Source organism: Gigantopelta aegis, chromosome 14 (assembly GCF_016097555.1).
Source record: "Gigantopelta aegis isolate Gae_Host chromosome 14, Gae_host_genome, whole genome shotgun sequence".
NCBI classification, from domain to species: domain Eukaryota; kingdom Metazoa; phylum Mollusca; class Gastropoda; order Neomphalida; family Peltospiridae; genus Gigantopelta; species Gigantopelta aegis.
Window position 1 is genome coordinate 35157892 of NC_054712.1, and position 23213 is coordinate 35181104.

The 23213-nt window shown below is 38.0% G+C and overlaps 1 protein-coding gene across 1 annotated transcript in view; it reads right to left on the reverse strand.

The window, feature by feature from the left end:
* LOC121389213 (zinc finger protein 423-like) overlaps positions 1 to 19324 on the reverse strand; it is a 62117-nt gene extending 42793 nt beyond the window's left edge. The window contains 3 exon segments of the mRNA XM_041520816.1: positions 12354 to 12530; positions 16184 to 16279; positions 18967 to 19324. Of these exon segments, the coding sequence (XP_041376750.1) occupies positions 12354 to 12530; positions 16184 to 16279; positions 18967 to 19006 (313 nt within the window). The 5' untranslated portion in view covers positions 19007 to 19324.
* Positions 19325 to 23213: the final 3889 nt, after the last annotated feature.

Here is a 23213-nt window from a genome sequence, read left to right on the forward strand (position 1 = left end):
TGCACCATCCCATACAGGACAGCACATACCACTGCCTTTGATATACCAGTCATAGTGCACTGGCTGGAACGTGAAATAGCCGAATGGGCCCACCGATGGGAATCGATCATAGACCGACCATACATCAGGTGAGTGCTTTACCACTGGCAGGGTTTCTGCCAGAGGGTAAGATGGGGATGGAACCATACCCACATTTTTTTGAAGATTTTTTTTGGTTTTGTTAACCATTGACAAAATTAATTACTCTTATCATAACTGTATAATTTTCTTAACCCTAACCCTAAACGTAACACATTTTCTTTCAGGGGGAGGCCCCCCCATACCCCCTATTAACTGTGGTTGCATTCAATTCCATAGCGCTATACCCAAAAATTTCTTTCTGGCAGAAACACTGACTGGCCTACGTTCTGCTCCTCTAATGTGCACAGGTAAAGGCATAAACATGTCTTACTGTGAGCAGACAAGTGATAGTAATGTCCACTTGAAACAGGTACCCAGCTGCTAAAACAGATCATTTTACAGTAATGGCTAATTTGTACCAACAGTAAAAATGACCTTCTATAGCCACACCTGAGTAACGATTGTCCTCTGTACACAGCTAGCTCATTTGGATTTGGGATAATACATGCATATTGGAAGTGAGGGGACAAATAGGGCAGGGGGTGGGTGGGTGAGTGAAGTGAAGCGCTTGAAATTGGTGTTATCTTCCACAACATCTATGTAATGGAAAGGCAATTTAAGGCAGGTGGCTGCTTTTGCAGGTCGTAAAACACAAGCACATATACACACAAGTGACATAATATAAAGGGTTCCCGTAAGACAGGTAGCTGCAGGTCACTTTACAGTAATGGTTGATTTGGGCTATGGACAGGATGACCTTCTAAAGCAAGGAGCGAGACGTAGCCCAGTGGTAAAGTGTTCGCTCGAAGTGCGGTCGGTTTGGGATCGATCCCCACCGGTGGGCTCATTGGGGTATTTCTCGCTCCAGCCAGTGCATCACGACTGATACATCAAAGGCCGTGGTATGTGCTATCCTGTCTATGGGAAGATGCATATAAAAGATCCCTTGCTGCTCATACAGTGGCGACAGCGGATTTCCTCCCTTAATGTCTGTGTGGTCCTTAACCGTATGTCCGACGCCAAATAACCTTAAATAAAATGTGTTGAGCGCATTGTTAAATAAAACATTTCCTTCCTTCCTTCTTCTAAAACAAGTGGTCACTTTACACAGGTTCAAATTTAGATATATTGTCTGAACACTTTATATATAACTTTATATTAATAGCTGTTTTGGGCTAATAGCAAGGTGGCCTTCGAATGCAGGTGATAATTTAAACAGGTTCATTTATAGATATATTGTCTATACACATACAACTGACAGAATGTAGAAGGTCCTCTAAGACATGTGGCTACTTACTACTACAGGTAACATTAGATTAATACCTGATTGGGACCAAGAGCAAGGTGGTCTTCTAATGCAGGTGATAATTTAAACAGGTTCATTTATAGATATATTGTCTATACACATACAACTAACAGAATGTAGAAGGTCCTCTAAGACATGTGGCTACTTACTACTACAGGTAACATTAGATTAATACCTGATTGGGACCAAGAGCAAGGTGGTCTTCTAATGCAGGTGATAATTTAAACAGGTTCATTTATAGATATATTGTCTATACACATACAACTGACAGAATGTAGAAGGTCCTCTAAGACATGTGGCTACTTACTACTACAGGTAACATTAGATTAATACCTGATTGGGACCAACGGCAAGGTGGTCTTCTAATGCAGGTGATAATTTAAACAGGTTGAACTATAGATATATCATATTATCTGAACACACACAGTGTCATTAAAACAAGAAGCTACTTAATACAATTAACTTTATATTAATAGCTGCTTTGGACGAATAGCAAGGTGACCTTCTTAGGTAGGTGGCTGATTTAAACAGGTTCACCTATAGATACATCATATTATCTGAACACAAATATATTACAGAATAATAAAGTGTCATTTACATGAAAGGCAGGCAAGCTACTAATACAGGTAACCTCATATTATTAAATGTTTTTGGCTAATAGCAAAGTGATCTTCTAAGACAGGTGATAATTTGAACAGGTTCACCTATAGATATATCATATTATCTGAACACAAATATGTTACAGAATAATAAAGTGTCATTTACATGTTAAGCAGGCAGAATATCTAATACAGGTGACCTTATATTAATATCTGTTTTAGGCCAATAGCAAGATGACTTTATAAGGCAGGTGATTATTTAAGCAGATTCGCCCATAAATAGTACCATACATACCTACACACACACACACATATATATATATATATATATATTTTTAAAGTACTAAAACTGAAGTCATCCATTAAAATCAATAATACTGCTTGTTGCAGTGCATGCCTCACCCGCCCCATGGGACCAGTGTTCCACAGTCTACCAGACATTTAAACAGCATTTCCATTTGCTATCCCCAGGGGGCAGCACGCTACCATGGCAGCCAGAACGTGGTGCTGGGAAACTGTGATGTGAGAGGTGGTTTATTGTATGCGGAACCCCTGAGGAGTCTGACTTCCCTTCTCACTGTATAATTAGATGCCTTCCATTTGTCCCCTGGGACAGGAGCCTGTACAAGACAAACAATGGGCTTAAGATTTTTATGAATTCTTCTCTAGCTTGGTCTGTGTTGGAAATTTATTGAAAAAATATTAATAATGATAGGATCTATGGAAACAAAGAGAATGGGTAGGAGGAAAAAAAAGAAAAAAAGAATAGTTATGGGATTACCTGAATAATCTTTATGACATAATTATTGATTTGGGTTATTTAAGTCAAATATTTGAAATGTTTTTTTTTTGTACGTTTTCTTTTTTCATTTCATCCTTTTCTTTCTTTAAATATATAAAAAATTAATTTGATTACCTAAGTAATGTTTATGTTATATTAGGTGTGCAGACTGACATAGATAAAATGATTAAAGGTGAATAAAAACAAGGTTTGTTTTCGATGCAAAATAAAAATTTAAAACCACAATGAAATACTTAATTACACATATTTAGAAACAAAAGGATGGCTAAAATGTAATAATCATGTAATTACTTATATAAGGTTCATGACATACATGTATTGTTTGCTGTAATTAGATAAAATAACAGAAAGGTGAATCAATATAATTACAAACTTCCCGACGTTATACGATTTACTCTATTTTGATGGTCCCCTGCGCGTGCTGTAACTTCACCATGGTGCAGGGGTGTAACATTCTCTTTGAGAATGGCCAATACAGCACAGAATTGAAATTTTGAGTAAAAGTCAGTATCTCTCTGTGATATTTGTATTTTTGCACAGTTCTTTGTTTTTATTTAAATCTTGAATTCTTATATCGTTGTTGATCATCACTTTATTTGTTTGCATTACCATAGTTTGACACCCAATAGCCGATGTATTTTTCATGCTGGGGTGTCGTTAAACATTCATTCGTTCATTTATTCATTTACCCACTAAACTCCCCCCCCCCCCCCCCCCAAAAAAAAAGAAATTCTGAAAAAAGAAAATGTTCAGAATGAGTGTGAGCCTTAGGGACATTTTCCAAGTGCATGCTTGTTGACACGGTGTGAATGCAGTCACCAAAAGGAAGGAAGGAAGGAAAGGTTTTATTTAACGACGCACTCAACACATTTTATTTACGGTTATATGGCGTCAGACATATGGTTAAGGACCACACAGATTTTGAGAGAGGAAATCCTCTGTCACCTCTTCATGGGCTACTTTTTTCGATTAGCAGCAAAGGATCTTTTATATGCACCATCCCACAGACTGGATAGTACATACCACGGCCTTTGTTACACCAGTTGTGGAGCACTGGCTGGAACGAGAAATAGCCCAATGGGTCCACCGATGGGGATTGATCCAGGACCGACCGCGCATCAAGCGAACGCTTTACCACTGGGCTACGTCCCGCCCATTCACCAAAAAGGTGCACCATTCATATGTAAACGCGGCCATTGATAACCACAGAATCAATTTGTTGATGTTGACGCATCCATTTTCCTCGTTCTGTGCCTGTGCCATGTCAAAAATTGTGAAGCTGAAAAATAGCCCTAAAACAACCCCTGCAATTAAAAAAATATCCTTTGCAAAAAAAAGATGCTGTGAAAAAAAAAAGAAAAAAAAGAAAAATCAAGTGCAGCAAAACAAATGCTGCAGAGAATTAAAAACTCTGTGGCAATATCCAAGGCATTATCGACTGCTGTGGGCAACAGCATGGGTTGCCTAACAATGCACTTACACCCTGCAGGGCCAGGACGTAGCCCAGTGGTACAGCGCTCGCTCGATGCGTGGTCGGTGTGGGATCGATCCCCGTCAGTGGACCCATTGGGCTATTTCTCGTTCCAGTCAGTGCACCACGACTGCTATATCAAAGGCTGTGGTATGTACTATCCTGTCTGTGGGGTGATGCATATAAAAGATCCCTTGCTGCTAATCAAAAAGAGTAGCCCATGAAGTGGCGACAGTAGGTTTCCTCTCTCAATATCTGTGTGGTCCATAACCATATGTCTGACGCCATATAACCGTAAATAAAATGTGCTGAGTGCATCGTTAAATAAAACATTTCTTTCTTTTTTACACCCTGCATGAATGCTGCAAATGTCTCAATCATCCTCGTATATGTGTAGGAAATACAAAATTTAAACACATATTTCACAAAAACTGATAGCTTAGAAATGTCATGTTTTGTTTTTAGTTGTACCCAGTGGCGGTTGCCCCAGGCGCAAAATTCTGGACTGGTGGAAGGGACTCGCGAAGTGCTAATGGCCCACTGGTTAGGGTACGCAATGCTTGCCTTGCCCTGGGCACTGGCAACCCACACTACGCCACTGGTTGTACCCCTTTTCAAACCAATCCCTAAGATCCACCTCTGGGATTGAATCAATGATATGATACAAACTGAGTACCTACCAGCCTTAATAAACTCAATAACATAACCCCTGGATTATTACTTACAATCTGGTAGTCCACACAGATTGCCAGGGAACAGTTTGTTTTCAAAATCTTGATTAGTGATATACTATCTATAGTCAACTGAATATTGAATAACTACTGATTAAATTAATTAACTATTGATTAGAGTACTTTTTAATGTTTCAAAACTGGGTAGCGATTTCTGAAACATGCGTAGCAAATCGTGACATTGACACTGAAGAAAATGTTTCCTGACTGCACCAAAGTCAAGGCAATAAACATTGTGCCCAATATATAATAAATATATATATATATATATATATATATATACATACATATATAATAAATATATATATATATATATATATATATATATATATATATATATATATATATATATATATATATATATATATATATATATATATATATTGCGTGTGTCCAAAATAATCACACCAAAATTAAGTACTATAAACATAATGACCTCATGTTCCACCACAAAATCAAATAAATGTTATATATAAATATTAGATTGAAGTCACTTGCAATGAATGTCTGAATATATCCACGAGTCTTCAGCAGCTGTTACCTGCAATCTCATTTCTGTGTTATAAAATTACCTTGCTGACAAAAAGCCTGTTATACATGTACACGTACTTCCAAAATAATGACAGTGCATGTTTTATGCCATGTATGTATTTCCTATTTGTTCATAAATATATGTATTGTAATTCTGTATTGTTTGTACCTTAGTGCCTCAGGAAAGATTAGCTTTTGCTAACTGAGTTACCCTTGCTAAATAAAGAATTTATTATTATTATTATTATAATATTATTATTATTATTATTTCTTCTTCTTATTATTATTATTATTACAGTGAAAATTTTGTTCAGTATCACATCACGATTCGCTACGCAATTTTAAAACATTAAACAGTGGTTGCTGATCAATTTTCAATGGAGTAGAAATGCCGCTAATCAAAACTTTGAAAACAAAATGTTCTCTAAATGAGATCGTAAAGCCCAGGGTCCTGTTCCATGAAGCAATCTTAGTGGTAAGATCACCTTAAGTATATAACTACTGTATGCACTTAAGGGGATCTTAGCCCTAAAATTGGTTCGTGGAACAGGGCAGTGTTCTAAATGCCACTGTTGACCACACAGGTGTTTGAAAGTATCACACCTGCCCAACCATCATACCTGTAATTAGTTTTGTGTTACCAGTATCTCACTGCCTCAGCTGTTACATTCATTATTTACATTAATAATGAGTTTATTTTGTATTAACTTTATTTCTGTACTTTATTTTTGTGCTTATATCAATTTAAGATACAAAAATGTTTTCCTGAAACACACACACACACACATACACACACCACACACACACCGTATATAACCCAAAATAAGCAGACATGCACACACAAGAATACATGTATATCCCCACCAAATTGGAAACTGCATAATCAATAGTTATGCCAAATTATTTTTGCATGACCTTTTTTATTTGCATAAAACATTCTATAATATATTAATGTAAAATTTCATATAATGAAATAAAATTATTGTTTTATTTATAAAAAAAAAAAAAAATGGATACAATTATTAGTATTAATTCAGTTGTCTTCCTCTGTGCTTTATAATTACCATGATATTGTTTAGAACTGTACAGTTTTTGTGCAAATGACAGACAGAAAGAAAGAAATGTTTTATTTAACGACGCACTCAACACATTTTATTTACGGTTATATGACGTCAGACATATGGTTAAGGACCACACAGATTTTGAGAGGAAACCTGCTGCTGCCACTACATGGGCTACTCTTTCTGATTAACAGCAAGGGATCTTTTATTTGCGCTTCCCACAGGCAGGATAGCACAAACCATGGCCTCTGTTGAACCAGTTATGGATCACTGGTTGGTGCAAGTGGTTTACACCTACCCATTGAGCCTTGCGGAGCACTCACTCGGGGTTCGGAGTCAGTATCTGGATTAAAAAAAAAATTGTACTTGTATCTTGGGACCAGCCTCGATAGTGTCGTGGTTAGGCCATCAGTCTACAGGCTGGTAGGTACTAGGCTCGGATCCCAGTTGAGGCATGGGATTTTTCATCCAGATACCGACTCCAAATCCTGAGTGAGTGATCCGCAAGGCTCAATGGGTAGGTGTAAACCACTTACACCAACCAGTAATCCATAACTGGTTCAATAAAGGCCATGGTTTGTGCTATCCTGCCTGTGGGAAGTGCAAATAAAAGATCCCTTGCCGTCTGTTGTAAAAGAGTAGCCTATGTGGAACAGCGGGTTTTCTCTAAAAACAGTGTCAGAATGACCATGTTTGACGTCCAATAGCCGATGATAAGATAAAAATTCAATGTGTTCTAGTGGCGTCGTTAAATAAAACAAACTTTACTTTTTGTATCTTGGGCAAAATGCACAAAACATCATAATATAGAGTTTACAGTTGGTATGGATAAAAAACGTAAATATAGTCCACATAAAAGAACCCAGTGCTGCGGTGAATTAGAAAGTCTGCGGCAATCTCTATAGACTAATTTTGCACATAAACGTAAATGTATGACTTTTAATAAAATAAAAGAAAAGAATAATTAATATTCTTGCATCATTTTAAATTTAAAAAAGAGAAAAAAATTGTATTAAAATATATAATCATTTCTTTAAAAATTACAAAATCACACTTACCAAATACACATGTAGCTTTAGTTTAAAATGTGGCTGGGTATCGTGCAACATTCCTTTCCTTTCCTTTCCAGTATAAAATAAAAACATTAAACCACTGTTGTTGTATCCCAGATGACCATATTAGTACTAGTAGTGGATTAATTATGTACCAATTTGTTTTTTACTTTCTTTCTTTTTTGTTTTACTCCATTACTGGTACATTAAGAAAAAACAGAAGTAAAGAAAATGAAAAAAATTTAGAATGAAAAATATGTGATTCCGAATGACTTTAATCAGTTGATTGGAGTTAGCTTTGTGGAAAGACTGTTTTGACAATAGACCAAAAATAGTGTGATTCCCATGGGATTAGGAGCGAAATAAAACAAAATGAGTTCATGAAATTATAATGAAATAAGAGAACCCATTTAGAAATATATATAGTGTACATGTATATAATCACTTGAAAAAAAGTGTTACTAAAATACACTCATAAAAGATTTACACGGGTAATCTAAATGGTCCTTTGTAACATTACTGTGACAGTCTGTACTATAATATAACTATATTTATATGTTATATTATTATTATTATTATTATTATTATTCTATGTCGCACCTACATAAACTGATTCCATGTTGCTTATATGCACATCTTAATCTATGTTAAACAAATAAAAATGCTTATTTATTTATATTTTTTTTATAAAAGAAATTTGTAGCATAAAACAAAAATTAAATGAGAATCACAGTTGGTGAGAAATGAAGCTTTAAGACACACAAAAAAATAAGCTTAAAGTTTGTTTTGTTTAAAGACACCACTAGAGAACATTGTAAATTAACCCTCGGCTACTGGATGTCAAACATTTGGTAATTCTGACGTCTTCAGAAGAGGGGGCGGGACGTAGCCCAGTGGTAGAGTGCTCGCTTGATGCACGGTCGGTCTGGGATCGATCCCCGTTAGTGGGCCCATTGGGCTGTTTTTCGTCACAGCCAGTGCACCACGATTGGTATATCAAAGGCTGTGGTATGTGCTATCCTGTCTGTGGGATGGTACATATAAAAGATCCCTTGCTGCTGATCGGAAAGAGTAGCCCATGAAGGAGCGACAGCGGGTTTACTCTCTCAATATCTGTGTGGTCCTTAACCATATGTCTGATGCCATATAACTGTAATTAAAATCTGTTGAGTGCGTCGTTAAATAAAACATTTCCTATTCTTCAGAAGTCTAATACATGTTTTCAGCAGCAGCAACAAGTGATCTTTTGTATGCATATTCCATAGACAGGACAACACATACCAAAGCCATGGGTGTACAAGTTGTGTGGCATTGGTTGGGATCAAAAGCTCCAAATGCTTGGCTAAAATGTGTTTTGTTTGTAATTAAACCACTGGAGGATATTGATTTATTAAGAATCGATTGCTGGATTCAAACATTAGGTAATTCTGACATGTAGTCTTAGAGGAAACAGGTGCTACATTTTTCAATTAGCAGCAAGGGATCTTTTATACACACTTTCCCACAAAACAGAACAGCACATACCGCAGCCTTTGATAAACCAGTCATGTAGTATTAGTTGTGATCAACAGCTTCAAATGCATGGTTAATGTTAAAGTTTGTTTTGTTTTTAAATTTAGTTTATTTTATTTAACGACACCACTAGAGTACATTGATTTATTAATCATTAATTGCATGTCAAACATTTGGTAATTCTGACACACAGTCTTAGAGAGCAAACCTGCAAAGTTGTTCCATTAGTAGTAAGGAATCTATTATATGAATCATCCCACAGACAGGATAGCACATACCATGGCCATTAATATACCAGTCATGGCGCACTGGATGGAACGAGAAATAGCCCGATGGGCCCACTGAACGACTCTAGACCAAACATGTATGAAGTGACACCACTGGAACACTTCAATGTATTAAACATTGGTTATTGAATATCAAACATTTGGTATAGTAATTCTGACACATACCCAGTAATTTTCAGACGATTTGGGGATATCACTTTAAAAAAAATTGTACTCTCTTTCTGTAACATTAAAATCTTTATTAAAAAGGCTTTTGAACATCGATAACTTTACCATTGAAAATGATTGCCTGTGGATCGCTATGTTGAGTGACAGACCATATAACAAAACCCCCCCAAAAACCCTGTAAGAATAATCATACAGAAGCTTACTAATTTAAACAGTGACTCGTAAGTTAACCTATCTTATTCGACAGGTTACATCTTCTGTGTTTACATACATATACATGTACAGGGCTTCTAGATTATGGTAGCACTCCCATGGCTAGTGATATTCAATGCTGGGCTAGTAAATAACTACTATCGCCATGCCCAATGGCTAGTGAAAAACAAAGAAGTCGTCAAATGCTGTATTTATATGTATTTTGTAAATATGAATATCCTGGCCCCACCTCCCAAATCTAAGGGTTTTTAAGCTGTATCCTGCCCCCACTCCCAATGTAAGGGTTTTTAAGCTGTATCCTGCCCCCACCCCCTAAATCTAAGGGTTTTAAAGCTGTTTCCTGCCCCCACTCCCAATCTAAGGGTTTTTAAGCTGTATCCTGCCCCCACCCCCTAAATCTAAGGGTTTTTAAGCTGTTTCCTGCCCCCACTCCCAATCTAAGGGTTTTTAAGCTGTATCCTGCCCCCACCTCCCAAATCTAAGGGTTTTTAAGCTGTATCCTGCCCCCACTCCCAATCTAAGGGTTTTTAAGCTGTATCCTGCCCCTACTCCCAATCTAAGGGTTTTAAAGCTGTATCCTGCCCCCACCCCCTAAATCTAAGGGTTTTTAAGCTGTTTCCTGCCCCCACTCCCAATCTAAGGGTTTTTAAGCTGTATCCTGCCCCCACCCCCTAAATCTAAGGGTTTTTAAGCTGTTTCCTGCCCCCACTCCCAATCTAAGGGTTTTTAAGCTGTATCCTGCCCCCACTCCCAATCTAAGGGTTTTTAAGCTGTATCCTGCCCCCACTCCCAGTCTGAGGGTTTTTAAGCTGTATCCTGCCCCCACCCCCTAAATCTAAGGGTTTTTAAGCTGTATCCTACCCCCACTCCCAATCTGAGGATTTTTAAGCTGTATCCTGCCCCCACTCCCAATCTAAGGGTTTTTAAGCTCTATGGTGCCCCACCTCCCAAATCTAAGGGTTTTTAAGCTGTATCCTGCCCCCACTCCCAATCTAAGGGTTTTTAAGCTCTATGGTGCCCCACCTCCCAAATCTAAGGGTTTTAAAGCTGTATCCTGCCCCCACTCCCAATCTAAGGGTTTTTAAGCTGTATCCTACCCCCACTCCCAATCTAAGGGTTTTTAAGCTCTATGGTGCCCCACCTCCCAAATCTAAGGGTTTTTAAGCTGTATCCTGCCCCACCTCCCAAATCTAAGGGTTTTTAAGCTGTATCCTGCCCCCACTCCCAATCTAAGGGTTTTTAAGCTGTATCCTGCCCCCACTCCCAATCTAAGGGTTTTTAAGCTGTATCCTGCCCCCACTCCCAATCTAAGGGTTTTTAAGCTGTATCTTGCCCCCACTCCCAATCTAAGGGTTTTTAAGCTGTATCCTGCCCCTACTCCCAATCTAAGGGTTTTTAAGCTGTATCCTGCCCCTACTCCCAATCTAAGGGTTTTTAAGCTGTATCCTGCCCCTACTCCCAATCTAAGGGTTTTTAAGCTGTATCCTGCCCCTACTCCCAATCTAAGGGTTTTTAAGCTGTATCCTGCCCCCACTCCCAATCTAAGGGTTTTTAAGCTCTATGGTGCCCCACCTCCCAAATCTAAGGGTTTTTAAGCTGTATCCTGCCCCCACTCCCAATCTAAGGGTTTTTAGGCTCTATCTCCTTCTTTAGGGAACATATTTGATTATTCCTATCAGTAAAATTTTATATACTTAAAGTAGGGCTAGTGATTTTTTTTTATCGTGGCTAGTAAATAGTTTAAATAACTGATCCCATGACTAGTGAGCTTTTATTAAAATTCTAGCAACCCTGACATGTATTAACCTGTTGATAGTTATGGTAAGACAGGTCTTTTTGGTTTGTGCACACTGCATGTGCTCTCGCTTGCTTCACTTGGGAGGACTCCATTTTTGTTGTTTTTGTTAGGTTTTTTTTTTTTTTAGCAAAATTTATGCTTTCAAGTAATTTTTCTGCCTTTTCGATATCAATCAACATGCATATTTCCACACAGCACAACACCTCCCACATCTAATGATTCTGTAGTTTTCTTGCTGGGTTTAACCAATCTCATCACTACCAGCTGTGCACCTTAATAGCCTTAACGAGGCCACACAACTGGACACATAGACAGGAATTTACACTTTTAGGTCTTCGTTCAAAATTTTGTGTCAAAATTTGTTTTCCCCCACAAGATTGTAATTTAGTTTATAGCAGGACACACATGTACAGTGAAACCTGACTACATTGGATCACACCGCAGGGATCTAATATTTATCCAATTTAGAGAGAATCCAATGTTTAAAGGGTCACGTTTTAGAATTTAGAAAATTCAGGACCATGAAACTTGGCTGGTTTCCACATGGTCTGGTTTAGACAAGTTTCACTGGACAAATATTTAGAGTTTAGGATAAATTTGAGACCTACCTCCAACACAGTCATAGTTGCAGTGGTCCATGAACTGGTCGAAACTACCGAATATGGTGTTACATTTGAGATTTCAAATAAACCTGAGACCTACCTCCAACACAGTCGTAGTTGCAGTGGTCCATGAACTGGTCAAGACTCCCGAATATGGTGTTACAGGTTTCACAGTGGAATGCCTGGGCTCCAATCTCCACCGGGTCTTCATCAGACAAGATGGTGCCATCGTCTTCAACATCGTCACCATCTGGCACCGTTGCCTGGTCTGCCGAGTCTAGACAGAAAAAAGTTTAAAGTTTGTTTTATTTAACGATGCCACTAGAACACACTGAATCATCAACTATTGGATGTCAAATACATGTATTTGGTAATTTCGACACAGAGTCTTAGAGAGGAAACCCACTACATGTTTTTCATCAGTAGCAAGGGATCTTTTATATGCACCATCCCATAGACAGGATAGCACATACCACAGTCTTTGACCAGTTGTGGTACTTTGGTTGGAATGACAACACCCCCAATCAATTGAACGTATCCACTGAGGTGGTTCAATCAAAGTTTTTTTGCTTTTTTTAACGACACCACTAAAGCACACTGATTTATGAATCATCGGCTATTGGATGTCAAACATCTGGAAATTTTGACATATAGTCTTAGAAAGGAAACCCACTACATGTTTTTCATTAGTAGCAAGGAATCTTTTATTAATACACCATCCCACATACAGGATAGCACATACCACAGCCTTTGATATACCAGACATGGTTCAATCAAAAAGTCTAGATAGAAAACAAAACTATATTGAGTGAGTGTGCAGGAATTTTAGCAGGGATGGGTCTAGAATGTGGTGAACGAAGTTTATAGCCCTGTGGGGGCTGATGCTCTCCCCAAAAACGTATTGAAAAAAAAAAAAAAAAATTTGCTTGAGCAGTGTGTGTGTGTGTGTGTGTGTGGTGTTTCGACCTTTAAACCCATCCTTACATAGGCATCTGATACAGGCCTTCTAGATTTTTTTTTCAAATCCACTAGCCTTGGGATCAGTGACTGTAAAAATTTACTAGCCATGATTAAAAATGCACTAGCCCTATTAAGTTAATATAATTTTACTAAATAATAGTAATAATCACATATGTCACCTAGAGGGAAATAGTGCTTGGGGATTGGGATGGGGTCAGGATATTCATATTTACAAAACAGACTTAACTGCAACATTTGACCTTTTTTTTTCACTAGCAGTCGGGCATGGCAATAGTAGTTATTTAGTAGCCAAACATCAAACATTACTAGCCATGGGAGTGGGGATACCATAATCTAGAAGCCCTGTGATAGTTGGTTTTATCTGTCTATGTAATTTATATTCCTATATATTTTTACATACTGACAGACATATAACAAACCTCGCTGTTTAGGGGGAGGAATCATTCTGTCTCGCCATCACTCCCCTGAGACTAGTTCAGGGAGAGTAATTTTCAGATCTCCTTAGAATGTGAATTAAAAAAACACAACATACTATGTGATTTCCCTAGAAATTAGGCAAGGCATGGTAGACCAAACACTTTTGGGTCATTTTCACCATTTTCGGGGCACTTGTTTTTCATTAAAAATACACAAAAATTAATTGAAATAAACATTAATGTAATTTATATGTTTGCTTTAATAAATTAAAGGCAAAATATATCAAAGGCATACTTCATTCATTAATAATACCTTTTGGGGTGTTTTATAAAGTCAGTTTTAGAATTAATTATTGAAAAAGGCTTGTTTAATCTCAGGGCAGCATGGCGCTGATTGAGCAAGATGGTGATAGACTATTTAGGCATGGTGCTGCACCATGCTAAAACAAGCTAGGGAAAACACTATTAGGTTTTTTTTTTTTTTATTAACATGGTAACCTTTTTATTTTCCCATTTGGAAACTTCTAGTCAGATCTGCTTCATTCAGGGCTTCTAAAATTTTTATAAAATCCACTGGCCATGGGATCAGTCATTTAAAAAATTTACTAACCACGACTGGAAATTCACTAGCCCTGGCTACTTTACTTCAAGTCAATACAGTTTTACTAAATAATAGTAAAAATCATGTCATCAAGGGACAGATATAGCTTAAAAACACTAATTTTGTGGGTGGGGGTTGGGGGAAGGATATTTATATTTACAAAATAGACAACTGCAACATTTGACAATGTTTTTCACTAGCCGCTGGACATGGCAATATTAGTTATAATACACTAAACAGTGTTCGAGATTAACGGTATCCCGATATCCCAGGGATACCAGATTTAATTTTGGATACCAGACTTCAAGAACCCAGTATCCAAACAGGATACCATATAATACTAAATTCTCTGGTGAGATACCAGATTTTGAAATGTTAGTATCCAACTGGGATACTGGCCAAAAAATTTAATCTCTAACACTGCTAAGTACAACAAAGTGTTAGGGGAGCAGTTAATCTCTATACATAAAATGTCAGCTTAATATCTCAAGGCATTATGAAAACGTCCAAGGGCCATAACTCTGTAAAAAATGGGTAAATTGCCATGAAAGTCGTACTTGATCTATAACAGTATATGATAAGCTATACACACAAACTTTCAACTTAACATTTCAAAGTATTTTGAAAAAACATCCGAAAACTATATGTGGGACAGACAGACAGATGGATAGACATACAGAAAGACAGAGATGAAATCTATAGTCCCCTCCAGTTGAACAAGTAGGGGACTAATAACAGACCCATAGGAATGAAATCTAGTGTGTAAGGCATAACCCCTAGTGGAGTGGTCCAAATAAAGTAAGAAATGTTTTATTTAACGACACACTCAACACATTTTATTTAGTTATATGGCGTCAGACATATGGTTAAAGGAAGGAATTGTTTTATTTAACGACACACTCAACACATTTTATTTAGTTATATGGCGTCAGACATATGGTTAAAGGAAGGAATTGTTTTATTTAATGACACACTCAACACATTTTATTTAGTTATATGGCGTCAGACATATGGTTAAAGGAAGGAATTGTTTTATTTAATGACACACTCAACACAATTTTATTTACAGTTACAATTTTAAAGGATTTATTTAATGACACACTTACAGTGGCGTCAGACATATGGTTAAAGGAAGGAATTGTTTTATTTAATGACACACTCAACACATTTTTATTTACAGTTATATGGCGTCAGACATATGGTTAAAGGAAGGAATTGTTTTATTTAATGACACACTCAACACATTTTATTTATAGTTATATGGCGTCAGACATATGGTTAAAGGAAGGAATTGTTTTATTTAATGACGCACTCAACACAATTTTATTTAAGGTTATATGGCATCAAGACATATGGTTAAAGGAAGGAAGGAAATGTTTTATTTTATGATGCACTCACAGATATTGAAGAGAGGAAACCCACTGTCGTCTCTTCATGGGCTACTCTTATCGATTAGCAGCTAGGGATCTTTTATACGCACCATCTCACAGACAGGGTAGTACATACCACAACCTTTGATATACCAGTCGTGGTGCACTGGCTGGAATAAGAAATAGCCCAATGGGCCCATGGTCGATACCACACCGACCGCGAGCCTTACCACTGGGCTACGTCCTGCCCCTTTAAGGGGTCCAACCCCTGCAATTACCCACTGCAATCGGCAATGCTGTGGAGTTTTAGCACTTTTTTGCCTTGGACTAACTATATTCAGGTTTTTTTTTTCAATGGCATGTTTTTATTGCTGTGGACAATTTCTTAATGGCAGGAGTTAGGGGTCACAGTCTCGTCTCTAGTGGGAGTGTGGTGGGGTAGAGCACAAGTCATATTTTCATCTTTATTTATATAAAGTAGGCACTAAGAAATCAGATGGAATTCAAAGGAGAGAAAGGAAAGGGAGCAGTGAGCTAAAAAAAATGTTTTAAAAATTCACACCTTGTTCTGATAGCTTCTTTTCTTCAGCATCTTGAACAGAAATGCTGTCCTCCTCAACTGGTTCATCCTGACAGTCACCCTCTTCTGAAACACTTACTGAAAAAAGAAATTGTCCAATATGAAAAGAAAAATCCTCACTAAACCGATATAATGCCTGTCCTGGACGGAGGAGCCGACTGAGGCTGGCACCTGCACCCAGGACAAGTGTGTGCTACAACAGCTTGTTCTGAATGTGAATGTAAAACCCAATGACATGATATATAAATATAATGAACTGCGCTGAAAATGCACCAGTCAGGTTTGTAGTTGTAGTACAAGAGTACCGGTGAGGTACATGATATATGCCCATCAAAAGTAGGTCGCACTGACTTAGTTATGATACACAGCACACCACCATTCCAAGTGGTACTTGCATGCAAGGTTGGATGATCTTATATGAACTGATAAGGAAGATATGGCCCAGACAAGGAATTTTTTTTTAATGAGCAGTGATGCATAAAAACTAGGTCATAATGACCTAGTTATGGTACGTGACACATCACCATCCCAAGTGGTACTTGCACTTGATGTCCTATAAGAATTGATAATGAAGATATGGTCATGACAAGATTTCCTTTAATGTGCAGTAATACATGAAAAGTAGGTCATGGTGACCTAGTTATGGTACAGGACACACCACCATCCCAAGTTGCACTCACATACAAGGCTGATGATCCTAAATGAATTCATAAGAAAAATATGCTCCTGAAATGAAAAGTTTACAAATGGACGGATGTACATACAAACATACAGACAACATCATACCATAATATGACCCATCAAAGACGGGTGTATAAAAATCATATAACAAGAAAAGATTGATGCATTTAACTGTCTTGTATATAACTGGATGTAAAGCAAAGGGATATTAGCAGGGAAAGAAAAGGAATGTTTGTTCAACAACACAGCAACATATTTGAAACTAAAGTACACCACAAAAGCACATTGATTTATCAATCCTCACCCATTGGATGTGAAACATTTGGTAGTTTTGACATCTGGTCATAGAGAGGAAACCTGCCACACTTTTCCATTAGTAGCATGGAATCTTTTATATGCACCGTCCCCCAGACAGGATAGCACATACCACAGCCTTTGATATACCAGTCGTGGTGCACTAGCTACAACGAGACATAGCCCACTAGGCAAATCGACTGTGCATCAGGGTGAGAGGCTTTACCATTGGGTTGGAGGGGTGTGGGTGCTGGTCATGGCTACAAGTAGTCCGAACAGACAAAGAAAGTGTGTGTTTTTTTATGTCCGAAAATGTTTACATTACCCTATATATAGCTGGTATTCAAAACTGGTGGCACCATGTTTCAACCGTATCTCAACCCAAATAGTGCAACAAATGGACACATAAACCAAAAATGTATAACCTACCATACTCACTAAATCCTGATTGAAGTACTTCTGTCATTATTAATAAAATAAATCTTCCAACGACAACCTTTGAAACTTTTCCGTCATTTTAAATTTGCTAAATAGAGTGAAGCAACTCACCCTGCATATTAAGAAAAGTATTAACTTAATGTGTGATATGCACTAGGTTACAAGAGGTGTTTGAACAAGCTTTTATTTATTTAATTTTTTATCTTGGTGAAAAAAATGTTAGGTACATGCAGTGTGTATGTTGACACCTCCCCCTGGATCCGCACCTGAAATCAATGTGCTCCAGTGGTATTGTTAAACAAAACAAACTTAGTGAAAGTCTACTATTTTATGTCTCTTAAACACCCAGAACCATACTATGAATATACCCCACCAGATATGTACAGTGCAGTGTACATTCTTCAGGCTGTTGGCAACAACTCCCCAGGGGTTCCTCCACTAAGGGATATCAGCTAGGTGATAACACCATAGGGGGGCTGCTCCTTTCTCTCAAACAGACTGGAGGGGACAATGGGACACTGGCAAGTCCAAGGTGACTCTTAATACCCAACAATGACAGGTTTGTAATTGTTAAAAAAAAGAAAAAAGAGAGAGAACGAGAGAGAGAGAGAGAGAGAGAGAGAGAGAGAGAGAGAGAGAGAGAGAGAGAGAGAGAGAGAGAGAGAGAGAGAGAGAGAGAGAGAGAATATAGAAGAAAAAACCAATTTTTTTTAACATTAATTACTGATTAAGCACAATTATTACATGTAGCACAAAAAGAAAATTGTATTAGACATTTTAAATGAATTATGTTAATTTTCATACAAATTTTAATAATAGATGTAGTACACATGTATTCAACGTCGTTAAATATCAAATATATTAAACATTGTAATACATAATACTTTTTTCCCCCCCAATACACCAAAGACTAAAACGTATCAAAATATATTATTACAAGGCGACATAAAGTGAAAGTAAATTACATAAACTGTAGAATATTATATTTTGTTACAATACAACATGTATTATTATTACGGTACTAAAAGCCTACGAACCACTAGTATTAGATTTAGTGACCAAGTCTAAAAAAAAATAGCCAAAAATCATTAGCCTAAGTTAGTAATTGGATAAATAAATCTAAAAACATTTGTTTTATAAATCAAAGCATTTACAGTGGCACTGATTTAAAACACGGGAGCATGGGCGATTTCTCATCACTTAGCTGTAACCAAAGCAACAGTAATCTGATTTGCTAACAGGAAACCAAGCACGCAGGGTTTAGAAAGAAAAAAAAAAAGAAGAAGAAAAAAAAACACAAGCAAAAACGACCGATACGAAAATATACGGAAACCGAATGTACGGATACTCACATTTACACGACTTTGGCCGAGCTTGTTTCCGTCGCGACATCGTCAGATCGCCAGATTGTCACTGTGAGAGAGTAAGAATATTTTTTAATAATATCTCCCAACTTGACTGGTCCCTCGTCTGCTATCTGGGAACCCGTTCCAAAGCCGGAGCCCAGAACGCCGAAAACACAGCATGTGTGCTAGCTACACCATGAAATGAATATTGAATTGCCTCCAAACCAACGGCGCCCATGGGGGTTACTCCCCAGGGATCGAACCTTTGAACACGCCCGCTGTCGGCCGAGCGCATTCGTCGATTGTTCCTGCGCTTGGGAAATAATACGTGATATTTCTGGCTCTCGCAATGAGTTTTGCTTGAAGATAACATATGCGAATGGCCTCGGCTCCCCGGGGAGAAGAAAACTGCCGAGCTCTCCCTCCAATGAGGAGGCTATTTCTAGTTCGATGTCCCAGCGGGGTTTCTCCTCTTCCATTTTCACGTGGTAATTTGCAGTTGTATACAAGGCGCATATGCGCATGCGTTATTGAGCGTCTGCAAAGCATGGGAAGGGAAATCACTCCCATCACACTTAAAAATCAGCAGACGACTGACATATGGAAGTACACAAACAGTACATTGGTTCATGAGTGCATATCATCGGTCTTTCTATTCTTTTGAACTCTGTCTTGTGCTGGTTTATATTTGCCGAACCTGTCTTGAGAGTGAATGGTTTATTGTTATGGGAGTGGCAGTCCTCCAACAATCGCCTAATGCGTAGTTGGAATGTGCTTTCCTGTCTGTCTGTGTGTGGTGTGTGTGTGTGTCTGTGTGTGTGGTGTCTCTGTGTGTGTGTGTGTGTGTGTGGTGTCTGTGTGTGTGGTATGTGTGTGTGTGTGTGTGTGTGAGGTAATGGGTAGCGACGTAGCCCAGTGGTAACACGCTCACTTGATGTGCGGTCGGTCTAGGATCGATCTCCGTTGGGCTATTTCTCCTTCCAGCCAGTGCACCACGATTGGTATATCAAATGCCGTGGTATGTGCTATCCTGTCTGTGTGATGGTGCATATAAAACATCCCTTGCTGCTAATCGAAAAGAGTAGCCCGTGAAGTGGCGACAGCGAGTTTCCTCTCTCAGTATCTGCGTGGTCCTTAACCATATGTCCAACGCCATATGACCATAATAAAATGTGTTGAGTGCGTCTTTAAATAAAATATTTCCTTCCTTCTTCCTGTCTGTGCGATGGTGCATATAAAACATCCCTTAGGGCCTACTACGAATGAAAAAATTAAGCGGGTTTCCTCCCTAAGACTATATATCAAATTACTAAATGTTTGACATCCAATAGCCGATGATTAATAAAACAATGGACTCTAGCGGTGTCGTTAAACAAAGACACTTTAACTTTTATCTAATAAACAAAGCACCTGGCAGTGGTTCATGGGAGCAGTCAGTACCTTGTCAAAATGTCCTTTGAATCCTTCTATGTGCAGTGATACGGATTTTAATGATAATGGTTTTATCAGAGTAAGCATGTCCATAATCAGGGAAGTCATGCGTGTGCGTGCGTATGTGTGTGAATATTTTGCATTGGGAAGGGTATGGACATTTACGATAAAGAGCATTTTTAATAATAATAAAAAATATGTCCATGTGCAGATATGTGATTGTTTGGCGTTAGGAAGGGTATGGACATTTGCGACAAAGAACCTTTTTATACGCCGTCTATGATGGGTCGTATTATGGTATGGCGTTGTCCGTCCGTCCGTCCGTTCGTCTGTTAACCTTTTCTTATCCGGACCATATCGTTTATACAGATGCATACAGGACCATCAAACCTCACATGTAGGAACAACTTGGGATGACGGTGTGTCGCGTACTATTACTAGGTCACCGTGAGCTACTTTTCACGGTCTACTGCATATAACAGTAAATCCTTGTCCGGATCATATCTTGCATACAAATGCATCCAGTACCTTCAAATCTCTAATGTAGGAACAACATGGGATGGTGGTGTGTCATATATAGTTATTAGGCCACTGAGATACAAATAAATCAAATAATTGTTCTATATTCTGAACATCATAGGAAAATCATGTTTATCCTTTGTAGAAAATGCTAAACAAAATTTCCCTTTCTAATAAAGAACAATAACTTCATTAATCAGACAGCACCTTCTCCAATGGATACAGTATCCCTTGTAGTTGGTCCAAAACAAACTGTTCATCCACCAACCGGAAATATGTTTACATACACGTAATTAGAACTGTTTCATACCCGAAACATATTCATTAATATCTATGGTTTTCCATCAAACTGTTGATGGGCGTATCATGTACCTCACCGGTACTCTTATTTTGTTTACAAGAGCTCTTTATGTCTAGCTGGAGAAGACCCTATATATCCAATGGCGGATCCAGAAAATCCATTTGGAGGGGGGGGGGGGGGCAGTGACATAAGGTGGAATACCAAGGGAACTTTGGGGGAGGTTTCGAGGGGTTACGTAAAAAAGAAAAGAAAATTAATATATAATAAAATTATAACTATCTCATAATTTAGAGGGGGGCGGACCCCTGGCCCCTCCCCTAGATCCACCTCTGATATCTGCCCTGATTCTTTTTAACGCAACTCTCCATGCAAGTGTTTCGGAAGGAATAACCCGGATGTCTGACTGTGTTCACGGTTGATGCCAGTCCCACGTTCGACAAGGTCGCCATGCCAAGACTGACAACTGCACAGCGTGAATACGCCTTGGGGGTGAGCAACAGCTGGGGACGATCCACGGTCTGTGGCAACAACCTTTAATAACGTTATACAGCCAACGAGAGCACTGCTGATAATTAGTGATATTCTATTCCAATGAGCAATTATAATCGAAAGTTGATTGACTTGGCTTTACCGATGGATGATCGATTATAAAAGTCTATGATCGATTATAAAAGTCTATGATCGATTATAAAAGTCTGATCGATTATGAAAGTCTATAATCGATTGTGTGGGAAAATGTTAATTATAATTGATTCTCCAACTATGCTGCGGTTCGTGTTTGTTATTATGTGTGAATATAAAGCAAAACTATATATTAAATACTTCTAAGGATACAATTGGCGATTTGTAATGTTTATGCTTAAGGCGGTAGGTGAATGGTCATTATAACTGAAATCCTTCGCATGTTCATATAATCCTAACCGATTGTGTAAGCGAAAGGATCGGTTGGTGCAAACCGATTATAACCGATGATCGATGATGAAATTCAAACCGATTTCCATGCAGTGTAAGACCAACGAGTAACAGCACCTAGGCAGTTCTGCCAGGGCCAGTGCATATAAAACGTTTAGAGTCAAGACTCAAAATCTAATGACGTCACACACATAAAATTTGCATGTAATTGCCATGACGTTAAAGTCTCAGACTTTGTTAGACTAAACGTTTTATAAGCACGGGGCCTGATAGACTTATCTTCCGCCATCATTTGATATATCTAGACCGCCAAACAAGAACAGTAGGAACATCACAAATAGACTTCGCCGTTAAAAGAGGAATTGTCATTAGTAATTTTATTGAATGCACTTTATATTTATGTATCTATTGCAAGATAATGATTTCAGGGTCCCAACCCTGACATTAACAACATCTGGGGCAATGAATATATTTAAAAAAAAGAAAAAAAAAAAAAAGAAGAGGAATTGTCACCCTCGCTCCATATCACTTCCCTAAAACTAGTTCAAGGAGAGTTATTTTAGAGCTCCTCTTAGCAATATAACATTATATATGGTATCACTGTAATATGGTCATATCTTAAACGGCTCCCCTATAATCTAAGTTAAGGGAGCAATTAATAAATCCCCATAAACGTTTTACGTCGAGGTAGTCTATGAGCCAGGACCCAAAATTTGGCCAATTGGTACCACCTGGGGGGACGAATGCTCATAGTGATTTTTGTCACAGCCTACACCCCCAGGGGTGGACAATTTATGATAGCATTGCAGGACTCACAGCTTTCAGTGTGTATCCACCCGTTTTGTGACCCTACCCCCAATTCCACGACAGTTATATTTTTACAGAATTGCTAAAAGGTGACTATATTAAAATCATTGTATAATATTTGTCAGGGCATTTAAGAATATAAAACTTGGAGTATTGGGAGTTAATGGATTGGAGAATTCAGATATGTTATCAATATTGAAATCCTTTGAGGATTAGAGTCTCATATAACAGTTTTTCTGTAACGTTACAAAATACAATTCACACAGTTTTATTTTTCAGTAGA